Source organism: Eleutherodactylus coqui, chromosome 2 (genome assembly GCF_035609145.1).
Source record: "Eleutherodactylus coqui strain aEleCoq1 chromosome 2, aEleCoq1.hap1, whole genome shotgun sequence".
Classification (NCBI taxonomy): Eukaryota; Metazoa; Chordata; class Amphibia; order Anura; family Eleutherodactylidae; genus Eleutherodactylus; species Eleutherodactylus coqui.
In genome coordinates, this window is record NC_089838.1 from 118,269,574 (window position 1) to 118,292,334 (window position 22,761).

A 22,761-nucleotide genomic window follows, 5' to 3' on the forward strand; every position below is an offset into this window, starting at 1 on the left:
GGCTCCCGCATCACTCATGGACAGCCGGCCTTACAGCTAATTAAAAAAAAGTCAGTCTAAATAGTGTCCAGGCAGCTATACATGTAAAAAAGAAAGAAAAAACCTTTGGAGCAAAAATTAATATAAAATCCTGTCTCAATTTTGGGGAAACAGGGTACATGTCAGCAGCGGTCACGTCTGCACTACTACTCTACTCATCCTCATAGGAAGGCGGGGCTTCAGCGTTTAGTTTTCCGTTGTCAGTGAAACAAAAAAATAAATAAATAAAAATCCAGTAAAATTCCAATTTGCCCCCATTTCATCTTGGCTCTGTTCCATCCGGTTTCTAGAAATTTTTGGCAGAAAGAAAAAAGCCCGACTTGTGGAACGTATTTCTTTATTCAACATATTGCCCTCTATGGAGGACGGACAGACGGACACCGATCCACATGTATCTATGCATCAGACCAGCCGCTTGGAACATCCAACATGTGAAAAACAAAAGCCGTACATTAAAATGCCTAAGTGCCCCTCCACCTCACGGGGGCGCCGTCGCTGGGTTCTGTTTTTGGAGCAGAGAGGCCAAATGAAAACTGAATTAAACAGATGAATTAGATCCCTATTGACAATGAGGTTTAAAAAAAAAAAAAAAAAAAGTTTTCTATTCGCTTCCGCTCAGTGAACAAACAGTGCGGCATACTGAGGACCCGTAACATACAGAAGCAGACAGAACGCCTTCCGGTCTTTATAACCCAAGTCACAGTCTATGGGGGACCAATGGATCCGTGTAATTCCGCAGCATTCCCCCTCTGGGTGCGCAGGCGCTGAGGGGTTGTCCAGTTGTAGGTGGTTAGTACAAAGCCCTTCCCATGCAGTAACAGCCATATATTCACCAGTCCCCCCATGTCCAGCACCACTGCTCCGCGCCTCCCCTCTACTACAGCCTGATCACGGATGTCACAGCGCTGCAGCCAATGACAGAGGGCGGCGATCCGTCCCTGAGCTGTCATTGGCTGCAGTGCCTGTAAATACTGGCTGTGCGGGATACAGCGGGAGGGGCAAGTATATGGATATTACTGCATGGGAAAGGCATTTTACTAAAAGCCTACCACCCCCTTAAAAGGAACCTGTCCGGCCCCCGCAGGACATGCCTGCTCTCCGATACAAGTCTACGGGACTGGGAGAAGAGGCAGATTTTGATGTGCCGCTGGGACTTCAGAGGGGCACACCACGGGGGTGGGGGACTATAAAGAATACACCCCCAGCTTCCTGACACCCCCTGATAGCACCATAGCTCAGTATATGGGACTGTAGGGGCGACAGGTTCCCTTTAAATGCCCCTCTTTTTGACCTAGGAAGTAGTTTTTGGCCCAAGTAGTAAGTTTATTAAGGTAGTCCCCCTTCACGGCTCCTCATCGCCCCCCGAGCCGCAGCTCAGCGATCTCCATACACCGATGATTGCTGCACTAATATCTTACTGACATTTTCCCCTCTCCCGCAGATAGCCTGGCAGTGCCCCTTTTGCAGGAGCCCCACAGGGGCACACGGCTGAGTCCGGCACAGACTTTACCTTTAAATTGCGCCATTTCTGCCATGTATTCAGCAGATGGATTTTAGCCCTGTCAGCACGCAAAATCTATATCCAGCGCAACCCCACCTGGATCCACGTGCAGCGGTGCCACTTCTTCACATAATCCCGCCTGCAGGTGGACCCACTGCCCCATACACGGCAGAACCGCTATACACGCTACGGATTCCTGACGCGGGGGGGATTTGTGTCGTGTGAACATCGCCCAAGTAGCCACAAAGTTGGTGTGAATGCAGACCTATCATGCCAGTCCCTGCCATCAATGCTGCCAGCTCTAGCAGAGGGTAGCACATCATCCCCACCTGGTACACGTACTGATCATGTGACTGGCAGCACAGGTGGCAGCTGCCAGCAGCACAGGCAGGTGACCCGCCCAGCGCTCTTACCGCACACATCCGCCGTCCAGTCCCCGCTCCATGCCACCGTTATCCCTCGGGTCACGCCGCTACTCCGCTGACTAGACAGCCCGACTGACGGCTCATCTCTGCGCAGACGTACGGGCGGGGGGCGTGGCGAAAACAATGACGTCACCGAACGTTTCCAAATTGCGGGCTCCACGCGTATGGGCGGGGCCTGTATCCTGGTAACCAGTGACACGTCACCCGAGCAACACGACGGGGTTTTTCAGCTGAACGCTGTATCCTCCTATGACCTGCGTCGCCCGCAGAGCTGTCCCACAGCAGCCAATCACCATCCAGCCCTATATACTATCACCAGACAGATGGCATGCAGTGTACAACAGGCGGCTTCACAGCAATGACCCTCTATTCCTTGTCCGAATAATTCTACTGGATAGGAAAAATCACCTCCAGATCATGATGTCTATATTATATCACTACCTCCGGCGGTGCAGCGCTGGAAATACTGATATAGAGCAGTGTGCCCATAACCATCATGGCGGATACCAGCTCGGGTGACGTCATCACTGTGCTGCCGCTTCCTGTTCTGGCGCTCAGTCTCACATGCTGCTCAGAGAGACATGGAGGAGGCAGCGGGGCAGAGAGTGGAGGCCGTGCGCTCTGGAGAGCTGCTGGCTGTGGGCTCGTCGGGAGGAGGTGAGGGAAGCGATGTGACTACTCCAGGAGGGGAAAGGCAGCCGCATTACATAACCTGCAGCAGGGGCTTCACTTCTGAGGGGCTTACAGTGTCCATGGGAACCTTGTACTCCTCCTGTATTGTACTTCAGAGCTGCATTCTTGAAGGGGTTGTAGCAGAATTACAAGTTACCCCCCTCCTGAGTATAGTGCATCACTTGCTGATCAGCGGCTCTGCCTGCTGAGCCCCCCACTGATCTTGAGAATGGGGGTCCCGGTGTCCCCCTTTCTCTTGGGTCACTGCAGTGAGAATGAATGGAGCGCTGGTCACACAAGCAGGCTGCTGCTCCACTCCTTCTCAGTGGGGCTGGCTGTGGAGTACAGCTTGGGTGTTCCCGTCAGCCCCATTGCAGTGAGTGGAGCGCTGACCGCACAGCCCGGCAGTCCTATGGGCTCTTCTTTCTTGCCCTCCCTGGCCAATCTGTATGTTGCAGTTCTACATATATTGGGACAGTGCTGTGCATGCGGGGAACGTTGTCCGGTACGGCAGGTACATGGAGGATCTCTTACGTATTTGGGGGGTTCTCTCGCATAGCAATGATATGACTTTCCAGTTTACACATACACTCATGGACAAACCAATCCCTCCCCTAGAAGTTGTTGGTATTGAACAAGGTCTCATGTCCATGGCAAAAATGGAGTTTTAAAGCTGTGTGTCTCCCGCATGTATGATCCACGCTCATAGGGAATCACTGGGCACCCTCAGGTAATTAAATACCTGCTTGCTCCATTTTTGTGCGGTTTTCCTGCACGGACTGTAGGAAAGTAGGAGTTTAAAAAAAGGACAACTTATGCGCCCGGCACACCGCCAGTGTCCTGAGCACATCCACCGTGCAGAAGAAAGCGGATCCTGACGCAACGGAGTATCGACGTGCTCACCCCTACGTCTTCAGACACAAACATGGCCATCGTCCGTGCCCAAACTGAACCTGGATTAATCGCTGAAGACAACCTGACTCCCCTCCATAGCAGTCCAGTTTCGTCGTTCACGACACCACTGCAAAATGTGACGCCTGTGAGTGGGTGTCAAAGGCAGGACACATAATGGGCACCGTGAGACCAAATGCCCCTCAGCCAAGTTCTGACAGAGACCTGCATCGATGGTGCCACCTGTCTCTGGATGGTCAACAATGAAACAGTTGGAGCTGCTCAGGCTTGTCGGGCGATCAGACGATCCTCTCTACTGGTGGTCTGTCAAGCGCATCCTGAGCCCGGTCATCTTATGTACATCCACTGGTCCTGGACCTAACAGTCTGGTTATAACGGCCCAGGTGGGGGGCAAGTCATCGATTATGACCATCCGGCTTCTCGCATTCCAATAATGTGCCCCTCTCAAACTGGGTGAGATCTCTTCAATGGGCCAAGGGTGTAACCATTTTTAGAGAGTCGGGTGCAAGACCATTCATCTAATCACACCACATCTTTAACCATTTGTATATCTGCCTGAGATGTAACTGTATGCCGAGTTTTGTAGGAAAATGCCAACTTCTTCTAGCTGCTGGATTTGGGTTATTTTTGACAATGTGTATGTCAGCAGAATATATCCCTTTTCTTGATTTGTTATTTACGGGCAATGTTCAAGCAAATACAATTTGAACCAAGTAATACAGTAAACCGGTTACTCTGAATTCTTTGTTACACGTGGAAAGTAGTCATCCAGCCCATATTGTAAAAAACATGCCTGGGGGGAGTTTACACATCCAGGGCAGACCAAGAACTAGTCATCCGAGCAGTGTATCTAATTCCCAGATGTCGACAGCTCTACTAGCTGTTTTCACAAAGAGCCCACAGGAGACTGGCTCTGGAGCATGTGAGTCACGTTCACTAGTTCTTGGTCTGCCCTGGACACTACCAGTTTCCCTTAAAGACAGAACCCCTTTAATACTCTAAATGACATCATCCATAAGGCTCTGTTCAGACCTCTGTCATCTCATTCCGTCATGAATGCCAGGAAGTATAGCGCAGCATGCTGTGTTACTTTTTCTAGTAAAATGTTGGAGCCTCTGGACAGAACCAGGTGCGACCCATTAGGCCATGTTCACATGGGGCGGATTTGCTGCAGGCTTTCCATCAGAACCCTCCACATGGAAAATCCATGGTATTTACAGTAGCAGCAAAGTGAAGGAGATTTTCAAAATCTTATCCACACGGTGTAGAAAAAAAATCCATACAAAATCCGTATGGAAATGGACATGTGATGCAGAACCTAAATCCGCAGCATGTCAATTATAGCAGAGGATATGCTGCAGATTTTGGCCAATGGACTTTAATGAAGAGGCTGAAATCCGCAATAAAGTCACGAGAACTTCTCCTCCATTCTCTGAACGACTATCGCCCGCTCTACAGTCTGACAGCACTTTTTTTTGACCATTCGTTGTGTTAGTACATGATACTGAATACTGTCATTGACCATTCTGTGTCCTTTTAGGTCTCTATAAAAAGTTACTCATAACTTCAGATGAGAACAAGAAAGCGGGTTCCTGCCCTCCGATAGTCAGAATGCCAAGAAGCAGCAGTAAGTGAACCTTTGCTTTGTGATCCGCATTGTGCTTTTTAGTGATCTGTGTTTTTCACTGAATTCCTGTAGTAAACTTGCCAGCCACAGATTTCCTTAAGAGGTTCTGCAGCAGCCATGGTGGGTTTGCAGGCACCGTTCCTATTGAAGTCAGTCAACCTGCAGTATGTAGGGAGCTCTTAGGTTTTTGCTCCATACACATAGATAGCAGACCTGCAAACAGCTGATCCCAGGGGGGTCTTGGGTGGTGGACCCCAGCCAATCAAACATACCCAAGGATAGCTTATCAGGCCTGGACTACCCCTTTTAAAACTCATAGGTGTAGAGAGATTTTCTCCGTGTGCACACTGAAATGGTGGTCACAGGGTGACTTAAAGGGTTATTCCACAATGTCCTTTTATTGTGTCTAATGTGAAAAATAAATACATGCAAATATTTATGTTGGATGCATTTTTTGTATCTTTTGTAATTCTTCACCTCCCAAAGATGATGCTTTTGCCTGGTTCCTACTGGTTCTGTCTGCCAGTAGTTTGTCTTTTCCAGGTGGTGTAAGTGCAATGAGATCGGATATCTCTTGTACAGCGGGTCTCTGTCTCCCTGTACATGTGCGCCTTCACCGGTCTCGCTGCCCAGGGTGAGCAGTATGACATCAGCACGTGCCCCAGCAGAGGAGATCCTGGCTGTCTTTGGGCAGCGCTCGGCTGTCTGCAGCTACAGCTGCGCATGCACTAATAATAGAAAAATTTCGATGAAAATAATGTATTAAAGGCTTACATGTGACTGCTTAAGGTGACGAGCGGGAGACGTCAGGGCAAGCGGCGGTGGGTTATAATTGGGGCGGTTTGAGTGTCACAATTGGGGCGGTTTGAGTGTCACAATTGGGGCGGTTTGAGTGTCACAATTGGGGCGGTTTGAGTGTCACAATTGGGGCGGTTTGAGTGTCACAATTGGGGCGGTTTGAGTGTCACAATTGGGGCGGTTTGAGTGTCACAATTGGGGCGGTTTGAGTGTCACAATTGGGGCGGTTTGAGTGTCACAATTGGGGCGGTTTGAGTGTCACAATTGGGGGCAGCATGAGCTGTAAATATGGCCCCGTATACAGGTTGTCCTGCATTTGTGACTGGAGCGTCAGGAGCCGGGGCTGTGGACTACAGGGGGCACCAGAAGGGCACTATCACCATTCGTGTCAATGGAAATGGGCGCAAAATATGTGAACAGCCCGGGCCTTTGGTCTACATAGGGTGCTTTCACGCCTGAGTTAGGGTCAGTTCAGGGTTTCTGTCTCTCCTCCGTTTTTAGAAGATGTAAAATTGAAATGAACTGACAGTCTTTTTTTCCTCCAAAAACTGAGCAGAGACGGAAACCCTGAACTGAGCCCAAACGCAGGTGTGAAACCACCCTTAACCCTTTCCTATCCAGGGTCACACTTCATCTGACATTGAGCTTTCCATGTATAGCTCCCATGTCCGGCAAGGTCTGACATCACAGGTCACTCCTTCACACTGTAATATACGTATGTTATGCATATTAACTCATGATTGACTTTTCAAAAAATTGCTAATAAAATCATCATGAAGGTCATTTTTATGTGTTTCTGTTGAGTAATTCCAAGGAATCTACAACACGCTTTCCCACCCAAAATAAATAAGAGCTGGGGAGTGAGCAGGAAAATTGGACTGGAAAGGGTTAATCCACCTCTGGAAAATGTAGTTTGGGTGGTTTTACATCTGCGTTGGGGATTCCGCTTTCCTGCTCCTTTAAGGGAACAGGTAAGGGGAATCCCCGTGGTTAAATGCCTCCTCCGTCTCTGGAAGGAACCAAAGAGCTCCAGATAGAAAGCCCGCTCTCTGCCTGGCTTCTGGATGAAGACAAAAGCGCTGCATGCAACACTTTTTCTTCCAGTATCTTGAGCCAGAGCTGCGATGGAACCTGCCGCTGGAGTGAAACCAGCCGTTTCACTGAATTGGCAGCCACGTGAGGTGCCTTTTTGAGGACCACCCAGTAATCCAAAATAAGCCATTCAATGAATGGCTGTGATTGGTTAATCGAGCAACTGCTCTGATTGGCTGACGCAGCGCTTGATGAACCAATCAGAGCAAGCGCTTACTGGAGGCGGGGTATTCAAGCCCCGCTACCAGGGAGAACTGCCCTGTAGCGTTCAGGAGTACACTGAAGCCTGCAGCAGCGCCGGAGATGAGCGCGAGATCAGCACATAGATTTAACTCTGTCAACAGGCAAAATCCGCATGCTGTTTTTAGAGGTGAAGTTTGCCGCGGAGAATTTGTCGTGTGAACCAAACCTTAGCCGAGCGCTGAATAGTCTTGTTTCTGGTATCGTGTTAAAGGGATGACTTTACAATAATATCCTTACGTTCTTGGCTGTGAAAGGGTTACATTTACCAGGGACCTACTTTACAAACCTCTTGGCTTTTTGTACCTTGTCATTGCAGTACTTGATAGAGTACAGAACTTCCTGCCTCAGATGGCCCAAGCCAATGAAGATCTCACCAGGGACATCCAGTCGTGTTCAGATGGCAAGTTTGATATAGAAAACGTCGAGGGTGCGGAAAACGTAATAGAAATGGTAAGTCCAACCCTTAACCGCCAAGTGGCGAAACTCAGTCATTTACAGACCAAGGCTGTTTATGGTATCCTCCAGGAAAACCCCAGCAAAAAATTTGATATCCTTCAATGGTTAATTTGTCTGATGCATGGTTGCTGCACCTTGTGAAGGCTTAAGGCTTGCTTCCTGTTACCGAATTGTGTCAACACCATGTACTTTCTCATCCCAGCAAATATTTGCCCAAATCCTTCTTTTGTTGTTTACCCTTTCCTATACAGGCTTCAGTTGCAAAGTGAATAGTCATATTCTAATCTTTGCCCTGGGTGGGAAAAGGGCAATTAGAAAAGGCTTAAAGGGGCTGAAAGAGACTATTAGGACTTTTTCTATTGATGGCCAGCGGGCGTTTGTCACTCGGCAACCCCACTGATCGTCTGATTGCAGGGCCCACTGTCAGTGCAGATAGCGTTGACAATATAGGGCGCTATCCACAGTGCGGTGGCCCAGTTTGGTACTGCAAGCACAGCTCCCATTGAATTCCCGGGCCGCTATCATACCAACAGCAGACCCGGGAACAAGCTGGTTGGTGGGAATGCCAGGCATCAGACCCTGCAGATGACCTATTGTTTTGCCAATCGGCAAACAACAAGTTCGAATACGGCTTTAAAGAAGGACAAATAGGTTGATACAACAAAATTTATTAATAAAAATGAATAAATGATCACGATAAAACAATTATATAAAAATAAGTGATATTGCGTAAATGTTTACAATGATTCTCTACAGGTAAAATACATATAGGAAGTGATAAAACATAAACACACTTTACAATACAAAAGACTTACAGGGACATACTTACAGACTGAGTCTGTTAATAGGAGCCTTCCTTAAACACTTCTGCCTGGAGCCAATCTATTATTTTCACTGGAGAAGCCACAGTGAGCAGCAGACAAGTTTCATGGACCAACACTGTAAGAGATCATCTTCCCCTTACAGGTACAAGATGCTTCTGATCTACATTACAATTAGTGTCCTATTGTATACACTATAACTTGCTTAGTCATACCCAAGCTTTGTATCGTTATAAAACAATACCAAACTCTAGAATTGGCCAGGTTCTACAGAGTGATAAGATCTAGTCAGACAAGGTCTACCTCCTAGACAAGAGATATGTATATGGCAGGCTCCTATACCAACAGACAGTTTGGTATCATATGTAGAGATGAGCGAACCTACTCGGCCACGACCCTTTTTCGACCGAGTACCGCGATTTTCGAGTACTTCCGTACTCGGGCGAAAAGATTCGGGGGGCGCCGTGGGTGAGTGGGGGGTTGCAGTGGGGGGGGGGGGGGAGAGAGGGCTCCCCCCTGTTCCCCGCTGCTATCCGCCACGCCGCTCCAAGTACGGAAGTACTCGAAAATTGCGGTGCTCGATCAAGTAATTAATAGAAACGAGTACATTCGTTCATCTCTAATCATATGTGGTTACAACAAACACCAAACCATTTTCTTAGTTACCCACAATAAAACACGTAGAACAGCTCTGGAATTAGGTCCTTAGAATGCGGGGCCTAGTTGATATATTAAAGCCTGTTCAGACAGACAGACAGAGATATAATCAAAGATTAATGGCTACAGAATAGCCATAAAATATTTCCATTACACCTATCCTGAGATTAGGTCCTCAATATAAAAAGTCCCAATAGAACCCCTTTAAGTAAAGTGAAATAGAAAGAGAGAGAATTTCCTTTGAGTACTTGTACTCCAAAAAAACTGATCTTATTGGCACCCTACTGCCATGTAAAATATGATCGTGGTCTGTGGTTTTGTTTTTTTTGCTTTAAATACTATGATTGTGAAATCTCTATAAATGTAAAATAGTAAGCTTACTATAACATTAGAATCCGTTATACTACATGACATGAAATCTTGTAATATGGTGCTGCAAGAACCCTGAGGGTAATTTGCCACTTACAAACAAAAAGAAGAAAAAAGCCCCTTTTGGAAAGCTACAGACAGATAATATCTTGTAAGTGATGATGTTGAGGTGTGACCGTTATGGGTTTACATTTTCCCTTACAAGTTTCAGATGGATCTAAAACAAAAATGCAGCATAAAGATGTTGTATAAACTATATGGCCATATGCACTATTATTTTGGATTTCTATTGTCTGTCCTTTTTTATGCATGATCAAACTGGGCCAATCTGCAGCAAATTTGCCACATAGGTAAATCGGGCGCTTCAGTTTCAGCTCTCTAGGACCTACCTGTCTTGACATATTCAGAAGAAAACCCCCGCTGTAGCATCCCGTTCTTGAACTCTTGACATCATGGCGCTCAGGATATGAGTGACTGCCAGAATGAGCGATGACGCTGCAGGCTCTCATTGGCTGCAGTGATCCCCTGTGACATCACCTGTCACAGCAATCACTGGGACCACAGCGGGGCTGCAGTACTGGATTCTGTCCACTGAGAGGTAAGTATAAATGGGAATGTTTTTGTTTTGTTTTTTTGTCTTCCCTGTTAAGTTTGATAGATGTGACATACAACCTATTACAGTTACAACAATCTTTTTTCTGTTTTATGATTATTTAGGGTAAGCCTAGGCTTATTCACATGTTTTGGTTTAGTCACGTTTTTTCTGTGGCCTTTATAAAACTGCTGCTTTTGTGCCATAGTTTTGAGAAAATCAAGGCAAAACTGAGCCACGAGCTCAACATGCGAATTGGCCCCAAGTGATTATTTACGTAGAAACTGAAATCTGGTTTGATGGCTTTTCTTAAGTTACCGCTCATAAATCTAATTTCTTGATTCCTTGTAGAACGTGGCCTTAGTAGAACTGAACAGCGATGACTCAAGTGAAGAGGAATCCGAAAGTTCAGATGAAAGCTCGGACTCTGATTCAGATGGAGAAGTGACAGAACATAACATTAGACTGCAACAAAAAGGAAAGAAATGCAAGATAGAGGAACTGCCTCCAACTGACTGAAGCCGAGCACATCCTCACATCCCTGAGTCGTGCAATGATGTTCAGAGACCTGTGTGTGACGGTGCTGTCATAAGACAACGCCAGTGTAAAAGTTGGTGGTATCTTGTGAAATGTTCGGAAGCTGCCTCCTGCATACAGTAGATGAGCATTTCACTAGGAACCACTGGAATAGACTTGATGAGCATTTGCTGGCTCAGTATTTCAATGGTAGCCGTGGCACATAATCAACAAAATCTGCATGTATATTTGGCTGTATATTTCATGCTTGGCAAGGGCAAAATCCAGGAAGGGGGGGGGGGTCAACAAAATAATGAGCATGCTGCATATTTGAAAATTAATTGTACTTTCTGGAAAACCGTATTCTTTGGGAAATCCATATGGAAAGACCAGAGCAAATCCACCAGGTGTGAGCATGACCATCTTGAGCTAATAAATAAATACCTTCATTGTGATCCTCAGCCAGCAATGCCATCTAATGGTTTCATCATTTCACTACTGAAATGACTATGCTTTTTATAAAAGCACAAGCTTTTTGTAATGACCGTTACAGAATATATTTTCTTTGGGCAGACTTATGGTAAATGACTTTATGATAGCAGCAACATCTAGGTTTATCTATGTGGACATACCCCAAATGTGATCTATCGCTAATTGGCTTGACGTTTTTCTTCTTAGATTAGGACAAATTGTCCTATCATTTTATGCTTACTACATATTACTTTTTGCTCTATTGTATTTCCTGTATAATAAAACCGAATTGGACTAGTTCAATTGTTTTCCCACCTAAATGAAAAAAGGGCCCCTCTTACATCACAGACGGGGGATTCATTCTGCCATATATCTATTTAAAGCAAAAGGAGGATCAGAGGGGAAACTTTTTGAGAATGGTTCCATTCCCCCCTGTATTACGCTTGGATCCTCCTCTTAATCTAAAACAACGCAATCAGGAGATAACATCAAATCTAGTTTGCGATCTTGGGAAGTGTTCCTATCATTGGTACATCTGTGTGTATCTAAAAAAAAAACTGCATTCAAATTAGTTGAAAGTTGAAAAGTTGTGCATAGTGAGCCTTACATTCCAAGCCTTCAAGATAAGTGGTAGATTGCTCTCTTTATATATTATGCATTTATGAAGGCTTTATGTTATTTGCAATGAAGAAAAAAAGTTTAATTTTAAAATCCTTGGATTGTTAATCATGTTTGAGAAGCAGTCAAGCCGCTATTGATATTTACCTGCTTAAGCTTCCAGTCTATAAACAGTTCTTGATCCTTTTGCCATCCACCATATCCTAAATGTCAGGAGGGTCTGCACATACCATTAAAGGGGTTGTCCCGCGGCAGCAAGTGGGTCTATACACTTCTGTATGGCCATATTAATGCACTTTGTAATGTACATTGTGCATTAATTATGAGCCATACAGAAGTTATCAAAAGTTATTCACTTACCTGTTCCGTTGCTAGCGTCCTCGTCTCCATGGTTGCCGTCTAATTTTCGCCGTCTAATGGCCAAATTAGACGCGCTTGCGCAGTCCGGGTCTTCTGCTTTTCTGAATGGGGCTCTGTGTAGCTCCGCCCCCTCACGTGCCGATTCCAGCCAATCAGGAGGCTGGAATCGGCAATGGACCGCACAGAAGCCCTGCGGTCCACCGAGGGAGAAGATGCCGGCGGCCATCTTCACCGGGTAAGTAAGAAGTCACCGGAGCGCGGGGATTAAGGTAAGCGCTGTCCGGTGTTCTTTTTTAACCCCTGCATCGGGGTTGTCTCGCGCCGAACGGGAAGGGGGAGGGGGGGGTTGAAAAAAAAACAAAAAACGTTTCGGCGCGGGACAACCCCTTTAATGATAGGACAGCTATAGTTATGCAACTTTTTTTTTTTTTTATCATGTCCTCTTGATATTGCAGTTGATTCAATGTATTGCTAATCTATAAAGTGGAGGTGTTGTGCACCAAGTCTTCATATAAGGCCGCCTGCAGACGGCTGGGTCAGATCCCGCTGTGAGAATTCTCGCAGTGAGATGCGGACCCATGCTCCTGCACAGCTCTGCAGCTCATCTGTTCCCGGCGTCTTCCATCTCTGCTATGCGCTGGCTGGCACATTCGCAGAGTGGAGCCGGCCCATCACCAGTGACATTTCTGTGCGGACCTCTGCGAGACCCGCACAGAAATACAACATGCCGCAATATGTTTTCATATGGACAAATAGCGTCCGTCTGCCTAGGATTTCGTTATCTAATGCAATCCTATGGCAGCGGAAACGGGCGGAAATTCAATGGGAAATCCCGCTGTGGAATTTCCGCCCGTGTACAGGGGGGATAGGGGGGTACACATGACCTCTTGCTTTTAAGAACTGATGGCTTTTATTTGCCAACAATTGCAAATGAATGTGGAGCATATAAAATGTGACTCGTAAAGCAATTTCTAATGCCAACACATGAGATGTAAATACGTGCTAATTTATTCTTCCTTCAGGGCTCATACACGCTGCTGCTGGTTTGGGTTGCAGTTTGTGGGTTAACGGTGCCTTGAATTCAGAAAGTGTCCCTCTTTATAAGGGCTCTTTCATACGAGCCCTGTTTACACGCTCAGATAGCCGCATTAAAACTGCATGGCTATCTGACCGTAAATTGTGTGAACTAATAGCAGCTGCGAGCGCATCAGCCGGCTCCCATAGGAGTTTATGGGAGCCTCCGACACTGCGCTGTCCACAGGTAGGACGACATGTCCTGTCTTTTTGAAGTGGGAAGCAAAAGCCATCAGTTCAATCTTGGCATGATTTTCTCAGTGCGTCAACAAAATTGCTCATCTGAAAGAACCTATAGGGAACCATGAATTCTTTTTAGATGCTTTTTTTTTTTTTTACACACCTAATCAGCGCTAAAACAGCGCTCATGTGAAAGAGGCCTAAAGCACGGTTGGAACATTTGCTTGACCTGCTGTTCGCTGCCCACACCAAGTTGTGCAGCTACACAGATTGTTTGTTTGAAAGTACAGACCAAGTTTACAGCATGCGTTCAGTCTTCAGCAAGTATGCACTCCACTATTCTTGGTGAACTCTCCCAAAAACAACCCATTGAAAAGAAAAATTAACCCTTTCCAATCCACTGTCTGTCGTCTAAAGACATTCTGATTGAAGTCTGTACAGCTTCCAATGTCGGAAGACGTCCGGCAGGGTATTCTTACCCTAGATTACTGTCCGTTCTGTTGTAAGGGGCCTCTCCAGCATGTCCAATACCGCAGTATTGGCTCTAGCCAGCAGTTGGTGCCATTGTATAATGGCAGAAAGACAAAAAACCCTAGGAAACCCTGAATCCAAAATTGGATTGCAAAGGGTTAATACAAAGTATATGCTACTTTTATTCACTGTTAAATGTTCAAAAGGTGTCAATGTTTAAAGCGCTTGTGTCTGAATAAACATGGTGGTGGATTGTTAGGATACGCTGTCTATATGTGACGCAGATCTTGGCATCACAAACTGTAAGACTCACACTGTTTGCTGGAACTGGCAGAAATACTAGGAAAGTGCAATGATCATTTGAGTCAACTTAATTATCTTTAAAGCCCAAATTGTTACCCCCTCTATAGATGATGGCCATTTATGCAGCTGCGCAGAAGAAACAGGTGCCAGAGATGAAGCAGTTCAGTGCTTTTCTCGCACCACGGGCACTTCATTCTAGTGATCTGAAGGGGATTACAGCTTGTTGGACTCCTACCAATCGGACAACAATGGCGTCCTAGCAGTTTACTACCAATGTCTAGAGAGCTATGTAGTGTTTAAGGGGACACACTTCAGAGGTGAGGAAACCAATGAAGAAATATCACCCTTTTAAAGTAATTGCTTGCCATTTCCTTTGGCTCGCACACCTCTGCATCCCTACACATGCACCCAATAACATCTGTGTTTGGTTATTCCATAGATGCCAGAAAAGTTATAAGGACTGTGTAGTGTTCATTAACATACTCATCACCAATGCCATCTGATTGGCTGTTGTGGAGTAACTTGTCCCTCCATTTGTAATAAATATATAATAAATGATTGGGGATTGTCTACAGAAAGATTTTCTCAATTCCTCCTTTAACCCCATTCAGTGGCGGGTATCTTGCCACCCTGTCAGACCCAACAGGGCAGGTTTTTTAAAATAGGCCAATTATTTAATTTCAACTAATTTTCCAGTTGTGTTCCAAGAGCCATAACTTTTTCATTTTTCCATTGACACGGCCATATGAGGGCTTGTTTTTTGCGGGACAAGTTGTCCTTTTTGATGGCATCATTTTTGGGTATATATAGTGTATTGCATAACTTTTCTAAAACATTTGTAGGGAGATTGGGGGGGAAAAAAAGAAATTCTGCTATTTGTTTTTTGGATTTCATTTTTATGGCGTTCAGCGTGCAAAATAAATAATGTGATAACATTATTCTCCGAGTGAGCACGATTCCGGCGATACCAAGTTTATACAGGTTTTTTTATGTTTTGCTATTTTTGTACATTTAAAACATTTTTTTTTTCTTAAAGGTTTGCTTTTGTGTCGCCACATTCCAAGAGCCGTATTCATGTTATTTCCCATTGCCGGAGCCCAAGAAGGCCTTGTTTTTTGCAGGATGAACTCCAGTCTTCATTTATCTAATTTTTAGGAACATGTAAAATTTTGATAGCTTTTTATTCCATTTTTTCTAGTGTCAAGATTAACAAATCTGTAATTCTGGCATGTTTTTTATTTTGCTTTTTCACTGCATTCCCTCAGCAGTATAAATACCGGTAATATATTAAAGTAATTCTACAGGCTGGTACGATTATGCCAATACCAAATTGTAATAGTCTTTTTTTCTTTTTCGCGACTTTCTCACAGTTAAAAAAAAACAAAAAAAAAAAAACCTAATAAAAGTTTAAATCCCCCTCCTTCTGCCATATCTATAATAAAAAAAATCTAAATCATAAAAGAAAAATACATATTTGGTATCGCTTCTCCATATAAGTCCAATCTGCGTTATTTACCCCACACGGTGAACGTAGTCCGAAAAAAAAAAAAGAGCGCCAGAAATGCACTTTTTCAGTCACTCTGTCTCCCAGAAAAAATGCAATAAAAAGTGATCAAAAAGTCGTATGTATTCCGAATTAGCACTAACGTAAACTACAGAACATCCCGCAAAAATTGAGCCCTTGCTCAACTAAGTCGACGGAAAAATAAAGTTATTGCGTGCAGAAGATGCAGCAGAAAATAATTAAAAAATATTAAATGTCTTTGAAAAAAATACAAGTACTACAGCAAAAAGTAATCGTACTGACCCATGTAATAAAGTTATCATGTCATCTTGCAGTTTGTGTGCTGTAGAAACAAAACGCACTGAAAGATGGCAGAATGTAAATTTTTTTTTTTCATTTTACTCCACTTAGAATTTTGTAAAAGTCTTTCACTACATTAAATAGCACCATTGAAAAATATAACTCATCCCGCAAAAAACAAGCCCTCATAGAGCGACGTCGATGGATAAATAAAGGAGTTATGATTTTTCAAACAGAGGGAGGAAAAAAGAAAAGGGGTGGCTGCATCATTAAGGGGTTAAATAATGTACTAACTCCCTTCTCTGGGTCATTACAACGCAGGGATACCACATGTGTAATTTTGTTTTTAATTTTTTACAAAGGGAGACAAGTGTTTTTTGTTATCTTTTTAATATTTTTTTTACTTTAAACTTTTTAAAAACATTTTTTCCCTTTAGGGGACCTCCACAGCGACCCATCAGGACCCCCTGATCACATTCCGGTGATCTGATGGTGACAGCCTGTTTACATGCTGCAGTCGCATAGACTGCGGCATGTAAAGGGTTAACACAGCAGAGATTGCAGGTTTTCTCTAGTATCTGCTGTGTAAGAGCTGGTGCACGGCTATCCTCTGACAGAGGGAGCCCCCTCCCTCTGTCAGTCCTTTACATGCTGTGGTCGCATAGACCGCAGCATGTAAAGGATTAACACAGCAGAGATCGGAAGTTTTCTCCCTTCTCTGCTGTGTAAGAGCTGGTGCCCAGCTATCCTCTGACAGCCAAGCACCAGCCCTTACCCTGCCACAGAGACCATCGGCAAGCCAGCCGATAGTCTCCATGGCAACCTGTAAACAAAGCAGTGCAGGAGTTTGAAAATAGAAGCAGGAGATTGCAGGCAGATCACTAATATCTCCCTGCTTCATTTTTCAAAGTCCTGCACTGTTCTGTGTGGGTCTGTGCAGGCAGAGCACAATGCCACAGCTTATGGCATTGTGCTCTGCAGCTCCCATAGTGAAACATAGCCCGGAAATCTTCCAGGGCAATGGAGCTCGACACGGAAAATTTCCGGGCGTGCCACTCAAGGGGTTAATAGAATAATGTTCTGATTGTTTAGTATGAACACAGTTTCTGTTGCAGTATACATGTTCTTTACATTTCCTTCTACCACTCGGGGCCTGATTTGCATTCAATGTGGTTTCTATTCAAACCAATAGGGAACCGTATTGCATTCGAGCCGCCTCGTAGTGGATGCAGCCAAAGGGAGTTTGTATGGGGTTTGTACCAACCAATCAACCCTGTCCATATGTTCTATTGGGACATCTGGTTATCATAGATCGAGGTCTCCTTCGAATAGCCAGAGTAACCAGCCACGGCAAAGAGCTTCTCCCACCTTAGCACTCATTTGGTAATTGTGTGATAATTTTTACAGAAGATTCTACAAACTGTAGGAACTTGCTGACACTTAGTACAATTTAAAAGGAACCTGTCATCAGTTCTATGCTACCCTGATCACAGGAAGCACGAAACGGGCACCTTTATTACATAAAACTGTTTTTTTTCCCTCTGAAGTGCTGTGAAGTTTCAGAGAACACCGTTTTATGAAGAGGCGGGCGCAGGGAGGGAGCGTCTCCTGGGCGGCTCCCCCCTAAGGCTTCTTGGCAGCAGACTCTGCTTCACTGACAAGTCTCTCCCCATTGGCACATAGGTAGAAACATGCCCATCAGGCCTTATTTAAACAGTTTTCTCAAAAATGCTGCAGCGTTTCTGATTAAATTGCAGTTCTTTGCAATGAAGGGAGCATGGTGCTATTTCATACTGCCTGTGGTTGGGGAGGGAGACAAGAAGATGATGACAAGTTCCTTTTAAAGCGAAGAAGGAATAAAATATATTGAATATGCCTTTAAGATCATTGCAGAGTCTTAGGCCAGATTTACACGGACGTATTAACGCATGAAAAATGTGTATGCGCCATACGCAGAAAATAGAATCCATTGATTTCAATGGGTTCGTTCACATGTGCGTATGTGGCTTACACAGTTGTGTCGCACAGAAGAAAATACAGCATGCTCTATTTCCCTGTGCATTTGCGCAGGGAAAGAAAACATCTTAAACTCATAAAACCGATTGTCAATTTAGAAGGTTGAGAGCTACGGTATGTGTTTTTTGCGTACACAAAAAGTACAGTAAAAATGTACTTGTTGTACACGCAAATACAAAAATGCTCCAAACACACGTCACAAATGCACATACGCTGGTATGAATGCGGCTTACGGAAACGGAGTAGAGCAGCCAGTTAAGCGGTTTCCATAATCCCAGGTACTGGTGGCCGCAGCATACGTTATTCTTGCTTTACAGAACTGATGGCTTTTACTTGCCAACAGTTGAAAATGAATGTGGAGCATCTAAACACGACTTGCATAAAGCGATTTCTAAAGCCAACACATAAGATTTACGTACGCGCTAATTTATTCTTCCTTCGGGGCTCATACACACTGCTGCTGGTTTGGGTTGCAGCTTGTAGACTAGAGCTGCGTTGAAATCAGAGTGTCCCTCTCTGTAAGGGCTCTTTCACACGAGCCCTGTTTAAGCGCTCAGATAGCCGCATTAAAACTGCATGGCTATCTGACCGTAAATTGTGTGAACTAATAGCAGCTGCGAGCGCATTAGCCGGCTCCCATAGGAGTTTATGGGAGCCTCCGACACTGCGCTGTCCACAGATAGGACAACATGTCCTATCTTTTTGAAGTGGGAAATCTTGGCGTGATTTTCTCAGTGCTTCAAAAAAATCACCCATCTGAAAGAACCTATAGGAAACCATGAGTTCTTTTAGATGCTTTTTTTTTTTTTTTTACACACACCTAATCAGCGCTAAAGCAGCGCTCATATGAAAGAGGCCTAAAGCACGGATGGAACATTTGCTTGACCTGCTCTTCGCTGCCCACACCAAGGTGTGCTGCTACACCGATTGTTTGAAAGTACAGACCAAGTTTACAGCATGCGTTCAGTCTTCAGCAAGTATGCACTGCACTATTCTTGGTGAACTCTCCCACAAACATCCAATAGAAAAGAAAAATTAATACAAAGTATATGCTACTTTTATTTAATATTAAATGTTCAAAAGGTGTCAATGTTTAACCCTTTCCAATCCACTGTCTGACCTCTGAAGACATAATGATTTAAGGCTGTTGGAAGACATCTGTCTGAGTTCTCTTACTGTATATTGCCAGCCTCTCTGCTGTCGGAGCCTATCTAACGTGTCACCTCATGCAGTACTGGCTTTAGCCAGCATATAGCGCCATTGTATAACAGCAGAAAACGAGTAAGCCCCCTAAGAAAACCAGGATACAAATTGGATTGGAAAGGGTTAAAGGATTTGTATCTGGATAAACGTGGTAGTGGATCGTTAGGATATGCTGTCTATATATGACGCAGATCTTGGCATCACAAACTGTAAGGCCTCATGTCCACGGCAAAATAACATTTTGATCTGCGCCCCATAGGGATGCATTGGACACCCACAGGTAGTTAAATACCTGCGGATGTCATTTTCCCCTGAGGTGCGGATTGCGTGTGCAGGAAAACACCCGCAGCATGCTCCATTTCAGTGCGGGTCTCCCGCGGGCTTATATTGTAACCTATGGAAGCCGTCCAGATCCGCGGCACACCCGCAGCTGAATTTCTGCTCTCCAGTGCGGGAGAGCAGGAGTTCAAAAAAAAAAAGTGCACGCTGCTGACGCGCCTAGCACATCCGCCGTGCCGAAGAAAAAAGATCCGACCGCGATGGAGGGAGGATCCACAGCGTCCGGACAGGTAAGTAATTCTTCTTTTTAGGCCTCATGTCCGCGGGAAAGGAGGGACCCGCTGCGGGATTCTGCATGAAGAATCCGCGGCGGGCCTGATTTTTCCCGTCGACATGAGGCCTAAGACTCACACTGTTTGCTGGAACTGGCAGAAATACTAGGAAAGTGCAATGATTATTTGAGTCAACTTAATTATCTTTAATATTGTCACTCCTCTATAGTTGATGGCCACTTATGCAACTGCGCAGAAGAAACAGGTGCCAGAGATGAAGCAGTTCAGTGCTTTTCTCGCACCACGGGCACTTCATTCTAGTGATCTGCAGGGGATTACAGCTTGTTGGACTCCTACCAATCGGACAACAATGGTGTCCTAGCAGTTTACTACCCATGTCTATCCAGAGAGCTATGTAGTGTTTAAGGGGACCCACTTCAGAGGTGAGGAAACCAATGACGAAGTATCACCCTCTAAAAGCCCTAAAGTAATTGCTTGCCGCTTCCTTTGGCTCACACACCTCTGCATCCCTACACATGCACCCAATAACATCTGTGTTTGGTTATTCCATAAATGCCAGAAAAGTTATAATAAAGGAGTTATGATTTTTTAAACAAGGGGAGAAAAGAAAGGGAGGGGGGAGGGGCTGCACCATTAAGGGGTTAAACAATGTACTAACTCCCTTTTCTGGGTCATTACGACGCACGGATACCACGTGTAATTTTCCTTAGTAAAGGGAGAAAAGTGTTTTTAGTTATCTTTTTAATAATTTTTTAAAAACATTTTGTCCCTTCAGGGGATCTCCACAGCGACCTATCAGAACCCCCTGGTCACATTCTGGGGGTCTGATGGTGACAGCCTGTTTACATGCTGCAGTTGCATAGACTGCGGCATGTAAAGAGTTAACACAGCAGAGATTGGGGGTTTTCTCCATTCTCTGCTGTGTAAGAGCAGGTGCACGGCTATCCTCTGACAGAGGGAGCCCCCTCCCTGTCAGTCCTTTACATGCTGTTAAAAGCCACAGCAGTTCAGACAGCGCCAGAGGATTAGTGGTGGGTTACCCATCTTAGCATTTTCAAATCCTTTGCAAGTAAGGAGAGCTGCAACGACAATATAGGGGGTTCTCGCAAGGAGAACGGGACCCCAATGGAAAAACAGACAAAGTTTTAAATGAAAATGTTCGCGCTCGTGGAAAATGAAAGAAGATAACCCAGAGTAAATCGTCAATCTGGTGAGAAAGAAATCAGGATGGCACTTACTCCGGAGGCGGGGGGTGTATTAAACAAGAAGCCCCCTCCTTGAAGTGTCGACTCCTCACAGTCCTCCCAGTCACGAATATTACTCATACTGTTGTCGCATAGACCGCGGCATGTAAAGGGTTAACACAGCAGAGATCGGACGTTTTCTCCCTTCTTGGCTGTGTAAGAGCTGGTGCCCGGCTATCCTCTGATAGCCAAGCACCAGCCCTTACCCTGCCACAGAGGCCATCGGCAAGCCAGCCGATGGTCTCCATGGCAACCTGTAAACAAAGCAGTGCAGGAGTTTGAAAATAGAAGCGAGAGATTGCCGGCAGATCGGTAATATCTCCCTGCTTCTTTTTTCAAAGTCCTGCACTGTTCTGTGTGGGTCTGTGCAGGCAGAGCACAATGCCACAGTTTATGGCATTGTGCTCTGCAGCTCTCATAGTAAAACATAGCCCGGAAATCTTCCGGGCTATATCGCTATGGACAGTGGAGCTCGTTCCAGAAAATTTCCGGGTGTGCCACTCAAGGGGTTAATGGAATAATGTTCTGATTGTTTAGTATGAACACAGTTTCTGTTGCAGTATACATGTTCTTTACATTTCCTTCTACCACTCGGGGCCTGATTTGCATTCAATGTGGTTTCTATTCAAACCAATAGGGAACCGTATTGCATTCGAGCCGCCTCGTAGTGGATGCAGCCAAAGGGAGTTTGTATGGGGTTTGTACCAACCAATCAACCCTGTCCATATGTTCTATTGGGACATCTGGTTATCATAGATCGAGGTCTCCTTCGAATAGCCAGAGTAACCAGCCACGGCAAAGAGCTTCTCCCACCTTAGCACTCATTTGGTAATTGTGTGATAATTTTTACAGAACATTCTACAAACTGTAGGAACTTGCTGACACTTAGTACAAAGCACGAAACGGGCACCTTTATTACATAAAACTGTTTTTTTTCCTCTGAAGTGCTGTGAAGTTTCAGAGAACACCGTTTTATGAAGAGGCGGGCGCAGGGAGGGAGCGTCTCCTGGGCAGCTCCCCCCTAAGGCTTCTTGGCAGCAGACTCTGCTTCACTGACAAGTCTCTCCCCATTGGCACATAGGTAGAAACATGCCCATCAGGCCTTATTTAAACAGTTTTCTAAAAAATGCTGCAGCGTTTCTGATTAAATTGCAGTTCTTTGCAATGAAGGGAGCATGGTGCTATTTCATACTGCCTGTGGTTGGGGAGGGGGACAAGAAGATGACGACAAGTTCCTTTTAAAGCGAAGAAGGAATAAAATATATTGAATATGCCTTTAAGATAATTTCAGAGTCTTAGGCCAGATTTATACGGACCTATTTCCGCATGAAACATTTGTATGCGCCATACGCAGAAAATAGAATCCATTGATTTCAATGGGTTCGTTCACATGTGCGGATTTGGCTTGCACAGTTGTGTCGCACAGAAGCAAATACAGCATGCTCTATTTCCCTGTGCATTTGCGCAGGGAAAGAACACATCTTGAACTCATAAAACCGATTGTCAATTGAGAAGGTTGAGAGCTACGGTATGTGTTTTTTTGGTGTACACAAAAAGTACAGTGAAAACGCTGTCGTACATTCAAATACACAGTCTGATGCTCCAAACACACGTCATGCATGCATATACGCTGGTGTGAATGCGGCTTACGGAAACGGAGTAGAGCAGCCAGTTAAGCGGTTTCCATAATCCCAGGTACTGGTGGCCGCAGCATATGTTATTCTT

The 22,761-nt window shown here is 45.0% G+C and overlaps 2 protein-coding genes across 2 annotated transcripts in view; one reads left to right on the top strand and one right to left on the bottom strand.

Moving 5' to 3' along the window:
• Positions 1–2,091, bottom strand: part of SLC41A2 (solute carrier family 41 member 2) — an 85,637-nt gene extending 83,546 nt beyond the window's left edge. Inside the window, exon 1 of the mRNA XM_066591445.1 lies at positions 1,954–2,091. The gene's annotated coding sequence lies outside the window, so the exon portion shown is untranslated. The remainder of the gene's footprint in view (positions 1–1,953) is intronic.
• A 416-nt stretch (positions 2,092–2,507) lies between these two features.
• NOPCHAP1 (NOP protein chaperone 1) lies at positions 2,508–11,488 on the top strand. Its single transcript, XM_066591448.1, has 4 exons — positions 2,508–2,622; positions 5,090–5,176; positions 7,626–7,759; positions 10,556–11,488. Exons 1-4 carry the CDS (start codon positions 2,547–2,549, stop codon positions 10,721–10,723), a joined length of 465 nt encoding a protein of 154 aa, XP_066447545.1. The 5' UTR covers positions 2,508–2,546; the 3' UTR covers positions 10,724–11,488.
• Positions 11,489–22,761: the final 11,273 nt, after the last annotated feature.